This window comes from Semicossyphus pulcher, unplaced genomic scaffold, assembly GCF_022749685.1.
Source record: "Semicossyphus pulcher isolate SPU_LCO1_2020_fin unplaced genomic scaffold, fSemPul1.0.p SCAF_18, whole genome shotgun sequence".
Classification (NCBI taxonomy): Eukaryota; Metazoa; Chordata; class Actinopteri; order Labriformes; family Labridae; genus Semicossyphus; species Semicossyphus pulcher.
In genome coordinates this window covers 8,478,046-8,487,632 of record NW_027211691.1, presented here as the reverse complement: position 1 = coordinate 8,487,632, position 9,587 = coordinate 8,478,046, and the positions used below count along the sequence as shown (strand labels likewise).

The 9,587-nt window shown below is 40.8% G+C and overlaps 1 protein-coding gene across 1 annotated transcript; it reads right to left on the bottom strand.

Annotated features, from left to right (window-relative positions):
• Positions 1–5,770: 5,770 nt before the first annotated feature.
• LOC138596221 (retrovirus-related Pol polyprotein from transposon 17.6) lies at positions 5,771–8,920 on the bottom strand. Its single transcript, XM_069667836.1, is given in 3 exon segments — positions 5,771–6,010; positions 7,289–7,401; positions 8,107–8,920. Coding segments are annotated over 3 exon segments (1,167 nt in total).
• Between the last annotated feature and the right edge of the window lie 667 nt (positions 8,921–9,587).

Below are 9,587 nucleotides of genomic sequence, written 5' to 3'. Positions count from 1 at the left end.
AAGCATTACTGTTTTTTGAATTATTTTGTGTTTCTGTTGCTTACAAAGCCGTTTGCAGCTGCCCCAATAACAGAATCCAGTGCAAAATTCTGAACATTCTATCAGAATCAAACTGTACAAAGTTAAGTTTATTCTGATAAGAAATGTTGTTATTGTTGTTATTCATGTAATATATTATTTTAAAGCTCTTTTTGTGCTCTTTATGATGGAGCTATCCATATGCATATCAGATCAATATGAAGGTAGTTATAAGGGCATTTGCAAAGGCATGCAGAATTTGCCCTGTTACAGCGTTAGAGGTCAAAGGTCAAATTCTGTTGTCCTCAGCGTCATGAAAATGTGACTGGTAGATAGAATATAGTCTAAGCTTTACAATGATGTATGACTTTTGATGATATTCTGTGTAGGCTACCCTCTTTTATATTGGCTCTATGTGAAAAATGGCCAAAAAACATGACAAAATGTTCATGATGGAGGGATGAAAAAAGGAGTGATAGCACATAGAAAGCTACCATTGCTGCAATGCTATCATACATTTTCCAACACTAGAGACATAGACCTTTATAAAAATCACTATGAGACATGGTCCCTCCAAATTGGCATTACCAACCCCCTGGCTCATGGACTATGGCTGTTCTAGATAAATCATGCCCAATCTCTCGAAAGGAGATATAGACTGAAATTGAAAGTACATCCTTCAGGCTTTTCAGGTATGGCTTTCTCGTGGGCCTTGCGGGCTGGGGAGCATTTCTCGTTACAATATGTCACATGTTCATCCCAGTTCCGATTTTCGTGGAGTGGAGTTAAGAAAACACATTTTATTTTCATCTGTAAGCAGTGGTGTGACAGGGACAGGCAAAGCGAAGGCCTGGAGGGAGGTGACAGATGCCGTTGATGTTGTCTCTGTAGTCCAAAGAACCATGTCCGAAGTGAAGCATAAATGGTTTGACATGAAACTGGAGGCAAAGAAACGCATAAGCGCCCTCAAAAAAAATACATCAGCCACATGAGGAGGAGGCTCACAGTCATAACTATCAACTGCAGACGAGTGCATCGCTGGCAAAATTGGGGAGACCTCTCTGTCAGGAATTATACCTGACGGAGACAGCGACATGCCTCCACTGGAGTCAACATCAAACCCAGATGGTAAGGTGATAAGTGTTGTGTCGTAATACATTAAACCATCACTGATAGCTTAGTGGTCAGTATAGTTTAACCTAGGTCGTACAGTCCCACCAAACAAACAGAAGATTCATTTGTAAGGTTTTCTCTCCGGATTGAATGAAGTGGAAACGGGAAACCAGAAATGTTATATTGTGCGTAATGGATAAAATCTAAATCAGTGATGGCTGTCGAGTGTAGAGCTATTTAACATTTATTTTAAGAAAGGATACGGATAACATATAGCCCACAGCAGTTTTGTATGCATCGTCTTCAAATTATTTGAATCTTAATAGCCTAAAGCTCTGTTTCATACAGCTCCAAATAAGTCAGTCTGCAGCCAACGTAAATTAAACATTTTTCAAATCAGATTTATTAAAGGTTTCTTTCAAATGATCAAAGAGCCACACACAAAAAAAAACAAAAATACAAACGTGTTGTCTCAAATCATTTTCTAAATGTGTTATATTTTAATCGTTTGTCATGTTAAGGCTATATCACGTGTTTCAAAGGCATCTGCGTATTGTGTACACAACAGAGCGCAATATGAATTAAAATAGTAATTTCCAATAGTGACAAGCATTATTTATGTGCATTCTTAAATTTACACAAGCGCTACACGTGGTCAGCAGCATGTGTAGATTTTGTTAGTAGCTACGAAAAGATCGGAGCTACTAAAATATTGATGAATGCCGAGATGCACTTAAATTTCCGTCTGCGAACAGTTTACACACAAATTTGTTCTGCTCACGTTTCATGAATGAGACCCAATGTACGGGGCCACCTTAAAAGTACCTGAAACGATGTGGTTAATTTACTGAGATTAACCCACTGACTTTGTTGGGGAAACCGATAGGAGTTAATTTATTCTAAAATGAAACTGGGCTTGCCTTGTGGAATAATCTTTTATACAATGACCTGGATGACTGACAACCTTAACACACACTGTTAAGTGCAAGTAGGAATAATTATGTTGTCATGTTTTAGTAGTCATATACTTGACTTGGATTTATGCACATGTTCATCAAATTGCTTTATTTCAAATGTTAGCTGATCAATGATGTTAATGTATCTTTTACAGGTATGTGATACTATCCTGGTGCATGCCAGCACCTTGTTAGCGCAGCACTCTGTTGCATGGAAAATTGTTTCAACTACATTGTATGAGGTTGCCTGATGCAGCTCTTGAAAAGAGTGGCACATGCTCCATGTTAAACGAGCCAGAGCTTAGAACAAAATTGTAGCATACTTGACTTGAGAACAGTGAATTCTGCAGCAGCAAAGCATTGCCTCTGCAGTGTTTTATGGACACTAACCAACAGAGCACTTTCTCAGAGTGTTCACAAAACAACAAAATGTGAGAGGTGCCTCTTTACTTTGAAAAGCATCAGGACTTTCCTAAAAACACCATGACACTTGGATTGTCTGAATGCTCTGGCTAACAATTTCTGACACCAATCAGAGGGTTATTGAGAGGCTTTTGGCTCTCAGAAATAGACCACAAATAGAAAAACATGCAGGGTTTCTCAGCACATTGTCTTTCCTGAAAATAGTTGTATTATTTTCTTTAAAGCAGCAATAAGCAACTTTGATATAACAGTGAAATCTGTAAACTATTTTTTAAAACTATCCATATACTTTGCATACAGCTAAAAGATTTGGTTGCTTTTGAATTGTAATTTTGTTGATAAAGACACAGATTGTGCCTCTGAGTAAGGTGAGAATTTTCTTGAAACTTAGGTTTGCTGGAGTTCACTATTTTGCATTTTAGAGCACTTGACTCCCATGCCTATATTAATTGAATAATTATTATTATTGCTTACTGCTTTCATGTTCACTACTATTTAATGGTTTGTAAAAAATCTGCATGTTTGGGTTATAAAATGTTCTGACATGGTTGAATAAAATAATATTTTGATATTTAACTACTGAGTACAAATTATTTTTTTATACCTTTACTTTATTTTTTGCTTTAAATAACACTAAGGATGTTTGCTGAAGTTGCTTGATGTGGCACAGCCCCACCTAGGAAATTTGCCTCCAGCCATTCTAGCTGATACTGTAGGCTATGTTCTGTCTATGTGCAGGAGATAAGCTGTCCTTCACAAATAATACAACACAGATATATGCCTTGCATTAGCTTTATCCCTAACATGATGCTGACTTCACATACATTTGTGAGGGAAATTCTCCTCCTGAAGATAATTTGTGAAGAACAAGCAAACTCAATGTTATGAATCAAGTCTCTTTACTTACATTCACATGCAGCATGGAGAGAAGTGCTAAAGTTCTCTCCCTTGCTGTTGCAGTGTTCAAGCTTATATACAAAATCAACAACCCCCTACCCCATCCCCACATGGTACTTCAGTCAGTCACCTGGCCTTCATCAGCAAGATCAGATGATCCTTCTCTGCGCTCCAGGGGGAAACCAGGATTCACCAGGTCAACGTCATAAAATAAATTGCCCCCCCCATATAAATTAAACTTTAGACAAGTTACCCATTTGATGATCCCTGGAAAATTCCTACATTCCCTCCTTTTGACACAAAGTGTAAATACATTATTGTTGGGAATTAAATTTTACATCACACTATATTATGAATAAACAAAAAACTAGAAAAACCTAAAAAACAGGAAACAAGACACCCGAGAAATTACCATTATGCTACAACTAATACTATAGGAAAAACACACTAACAATAACAACATTTGTTAAACCTCTTCATATTCCGAATCACTATATGGGTTTCCTGGAACCCATTCTGACATATGATACAAATTTGCTTCACTATCATCTGCTGGTTCAAGTGGTATTTTAACATATAATGATGTCTTTTCTCCTCCGAGTATTCCACCTATCCATCGATACATGAAAGCTCGCATACAAGTTAAGGCACAAGTACAAAAACATAAAACAATACAGAACACAGTCAGAACAGGCACCAACACATGAATGATTAGAGTACCCCAGTGGTCATTTAACCATTTGTTAAAACTAAACCCTGCAGACTGAGACGGACCAAATGCGTCGCGAATGTTCTCAAGTGCGGTGATTACAGTGGTTATATTATCCGAATTATCAGGAATGATTGTCACACACGCCTCTCCTGTTAAGTTTAATGTCAGGCATAGACCTCCAGTTTTTGCCAGAATATAATCAAGAGCCATTTCGTGTTTTAACAAAGTTAACCTGTGGGACTTATCATTTGCGGCTAAATAATGGAAACCTTTTATTGTTTCATTAGCGAAAGCAGACATTGTATAAGTTATGTTATCAATATGGTCAGCCAAGAACGTTACCCCATACCACGGAAATAACCCAATACCCCATTTCTCACCTAAGGAAACACGCCAGTGGTAAGATTGAAGATTAGAAAACTGTGCCATTTCACGTTTATGAATATGATCATGGTTTGACTGTTTGTTTAGGTCTATAGGGATTAATGCCAGATTGGTTATGGTCAGGTTAACAAAATAACAACAGCCAGACCATCCTGGTGGTAGAAAAAAGAATGCCTTATTTTCACAGAACCAGTAGAAATTACCAATAGGAGGTATCCCTTTGTGTGCAGGGGCATTAAGGAACTTTTTTACTAAGACAGTCTCTCTATTTTTAAAAGTCATGTTCATGTGACCAGCACCTGGTTTGTGTGTTGGTAGACTCGCAAAAGGATCTGGGCAATGTGACACCCCCATAAATTGACCTGGGCCATTTGCACATAAACAGGCATGGTGGGAACTACTTTGGTCTAGAGGAATCTCAGTTGGTTCTGCGTAAGTTGAATTTAATGGGACATTTTGTGAGACCATATTATCACAGAACCAGTCTAAGCAAGATAAATATATGTTTCTTTGCTTTGTTGTATGATTATACAAGTTCCTACTTACATTATACCACGTCAAATGAGAAAATTTGCAATACTCACGTGTGCTATCGTCCATGTGCAGATGGTCAGCAAAATATTGTACTAGACTAACAACTGGATCCAAACAAGGACAGTCTTTCACCTCAAGTTGGAATAAAGAATGCCAATTAGCTGGAGGAGCCTGAATGGCTAAGACACTAGTTTCAGGGCCATACATCCTATTTTTTAACCACTCTATAAAGGTATACCACGTATTTTTCTCTCTATAATTATCAATTAAGTCACCAGCATCAAACCCCCAGGGTTTCCAATCACTCTGCTCACCCAATTGTCTTTTCCTTCTACTCAACAGTTCTTTTGCACCAATTTCAACGCGCGCTTCTTCTTCTGGGGTCTCCTGACCCTGCGGTGGTGACATGCCAATGTCACGCCTTCCCTCTCTGTTGTCCTGCACTCTTGGTGCCATCAGTCCAGTTCCTCCCACGGTTGATGGGTTGGGTGTATGCATATCAGTATAAGTGGAATCAGTTTGACTTTTGGATGCATGTGAATCAGTAGGCAGTGTGGTGGGTGTAAATATATGAGGACGTTTGAAGTCCAATTTTTTTCCGGTTTTATCTCTTTGGAGATGGCTGTGACCTTTCTGCTCGACTGTAGACTGGATTGTGATGGTGGTAACCAGGCCAATGATGAAGACTGCCGCCACAACCTTCCAACAGGACCCATCCTCAACTCCCCACCAGCTAGGCTGTCGTCTTTCCAGCAGCATCATTACAGGGGAAGACCTTGCACTGAGAAGCATGGATCCACGTGTCCCTCTCAGCAATCCTGATAGCAGTTGGAGTTGTCAACAGCACCTGGTATGGCCCTGTCCACCGAAGCTGACGCCAGTGTTTCCTCCTGAGGTCTTTTACCACTACCCAGTCCCCGGGTTGGAAGTTGTGGAGTTTCACTCCCGTAGGCTCAGGAAGGGCAGCTTTTACCTTAGGGAAGATAAGCTTCAAGGTATGGTTAAGTGCACAACAATAACTTAACATGTCATCATCCATTCCTGTCAGAGTTAACCTGTTCTGTGGAAAAGGGGTGTTCGTCATTCGCATAGGGCGGCCAGTGAGGATCTCATAAGGAGAGAGGCCCGTTGTCTTATGTGGACGACCTCTCATAAACATTAATGCAGGTGGCAAAACCTCCATCCATGACAGGTCTGTTTCTGCCATTAATTTCGTCAATTTTGTCTTTAAGGTCTGATTAGCTCTCTCCACTTCTCCTCCACTAGCTGGATGATAAGCACAGTGTGTTTTCAGGTTTATCTGGAGACTTTCTGAGAGACTCTGAATGATGTTATTGACAAAATGAGACCCATTATCACTAGTTAACTTGGATGGAAGGCCCCAGCGTGGAATTACTTCTCTTAACAATGCTTTTGCCACAGAGACAGCCGTAGCATGTTTACATGGGAAACACTCAATCCATTTTGAGAACATGTCCACAATTACAAGACAATATTTATAACCTCTACATGGAGTAAGTTCAATAAAGTCCATCATTAAATGTTCAAAAGGGCCTTCAGGTTTAGGATGCGCTGACAGAGGCATTGTTGCACCCCTGCCAACATTGTTCGTCGCACAAATAACACATTTTTTACAAAAATTTTCAGCAAAAGTGGTAAACCCTGGTGCATACCACAATCTATTTACAATGTCCATCATTCCCCCTTTTGAGACATGGTCAGGCCCATGGATCAATTTGGCTAAAAAAGGGAAGATGGATTTCGGGAGTACTGGAAGGCCATGTGCATTCATCCAGACTCCAGAGGGGAGTTCACTACACCCTTTCTTTCTCCATAGTGTTTTCTCACCAACATCAGCTCCTGTTTGCAGCAGAGAGACATCATTAAGGGAGAAAACATCATTTTGAAGAGACAAGGGCATTTGTAGAGTGGGGGAGGCAGGTGAAAGTGCAGCTGTCTTTGCAGCTACATCTGCGGCAGCATTTCCCTGAGACACAGGAGTTGCTGCATTTGTGTGTGCTTGGCATTTGCATACTGCTACAGAGTCAGGCAGAAGTAATGCAGACAACAAGTTCACAATAAGACTTTTATGCGCAATGGGTTTACCTGTAGAAGTAAGGAAACCACGATTTTTCCATAAAGCATGGAAGTTATGACACACGTTAAACGCATACTGTGAATCAGTATAAATTGTTATGTTTTGTCCCTTTCCCAGTATAAATGCACGGGTTAATGCAAATAATTCAGCTGCCTGGGCAGACAGGTTGTCAGGAAGTTTGGCACTCTCAATTACACCATGTTTAGTACAAATGGCATACGACACACATGGAGAACCATTTGACGGATGTCTCATGGCAGACCCATCTACAAAGAAGACAGAGTCAGGATTTGTAAGAGGAGTGTCAAACAGGGAATCACATGGTTTTGATACCGTGTCCACTACCTCCAGGCAGGGATGCGGTTCCCCGTCTTCAGCAGTTGGGAGCAATGTTGATGGGTTAAGGACAGTGCATCGTTTCAATGTAACATGAGACATTGTTAGTAAGACATTTTGCCAATGTAACAGCCGTGCTGGGGTTAAATGTGCAGTTTTTGCTTGAAGAATGAGGGAGTGAACAGCATGCGGGACATGAACAAGAAGAGGACACATGGCTACAATGTCGGTTGTAGACAATACTGCTTCTGTAGCTGCTGCTACAGCTCTTAAGCATGCAACTATAGCCCTCTCTGTATTGGAAAGTCGCTTCGAATAATAACCTATTGGTCGTTGTTTGTCTCCATGAGGCTGAGTGAGAACTGCTGACATGAAACCATCACGGTCAGAAACAAACAGATTAAATTGTTTGGTCGAGTCTGGGAGTCCTAAACAAGGAGAACTAGATAATGATTTCTTCAAGTCAGTGAATGCTGTTTCTGCTTCACAAGTCCAAGTCAAAGTATCAGTCATGGCCAAATGTCTTCCCCCATGAGTGATGTCATACAGGGGTTGGGAGATCTCCGCAAAATCACGAATCCATGGACGGCCATAGCCTGCTAACCCTAAAAAGGACATCATTTGTTTTTTAGTACGCGGTTTTGGAACATCCAAAATGGCCTGGATGCATTCTGGACCCAATTTACGACCCTCCGGAATGATAATATGGCCAAGATAACGCACTGATTGTGCAACAAGCTGCAGCTTATCTTTTGATACTTTATGCCCGTTTTCTGCCAGAAAGCAAAGCAGAGACACTGTGTCAGCCTGACAATCCTCTTGTGTTGCAGAACACACCAAGAGGTCATCAACATACTGAACAAGTGTGCTGCCACACACTGGCTCCCAATGTTCTCAGCCACAGCCACAGCAAAGAGAGTGGGAGTAAGCGGCATACCCCTGTGGCATTCTGGTCCAAGTGTAACGCTTAGCATTGAACGTGAAAGCAAACCAAAACTGTGAGTCAGGATGAACAGGAATGCTAAAATATGCATTTGCTAAATCAATTACAGAGAACCAACAAGAGTTTGCTGGCACTTGTGACAATAATGTTGCCACATTAGGTACAGTGGGGGCTGGGTGTTGAACAGCCTCATTGATTACCCTGAGATCTTGAACTGGTCTCCAACTACCATTTGGTTTTTTAACAGGCAGGATGGGGGTGTTACATGGTGAGTTAGCGCATTCCACAATGGCACCTTTATGTATGAGAGACTGAATGACAGGAGCAATGCCCTGAACAGCTTCTGGGCTAAGTGGATATTGTCTTTTACATGGCCTAAAGGTTGACTTTGGTTGGACAATGACTGGAGCTGCACCTTTTATATTCCCAAAATCAAACTTGCTCTGAGCCCACAAAACAACAGGTACTGTTGAAAGCATTGCATCCTCTTTGGCCGTCAATGGCATAAGTGTAACCTTGTGCGTGTTTGTGTGTGTTCTGCGGACAGCTACTACCTTGATCCCTACTACATAGGATGTGATTTTTAGAGAAGAAGAGTAAGAGCTACCATCTGGTTGAATTTGCCAATCTGATGTTTCTACAGCTGCTTTAACCCATTGTCCTATGGCCCCCCACCCACAGCTGGATTGTTTTGTCAATGGGATGTGAGGCACCGAACCAAGTGTTGAAAACAATGTCTTTTGAGATTCCGAAAGCTGTACAGATGCTGCTGCAAAATTCAAACCCACAAATACTCTATCAACTTCAATGGTCTCATTATCATGTCCTGTCTCCCAAGCTTCTTCATATGTGTAATCTCTAGCATTTGGTGACACATGTGACACACAGTGCAAACATTCAGGAGCCTCTGATAATTGCGGTACCATAGATAAGAGTTTCTCTATATCACAAGGTTGTACAAGATCCCAAGCATAAAGATAATCACTTTCAGACGTGCACACAGGATATAAGCCAGCAGTAACACGTTATTTTTATGCCTGTTGGATCACAATGGACTTCAATGCTCAGAGTACACATGAGGTCTCTGCCCAGTAAATTGACAGGGCACACATTAGATAAGAGAAATTGATGGTCCCCTATATAATCCCCGAAGCATATCGTTAGTGGTTCAGA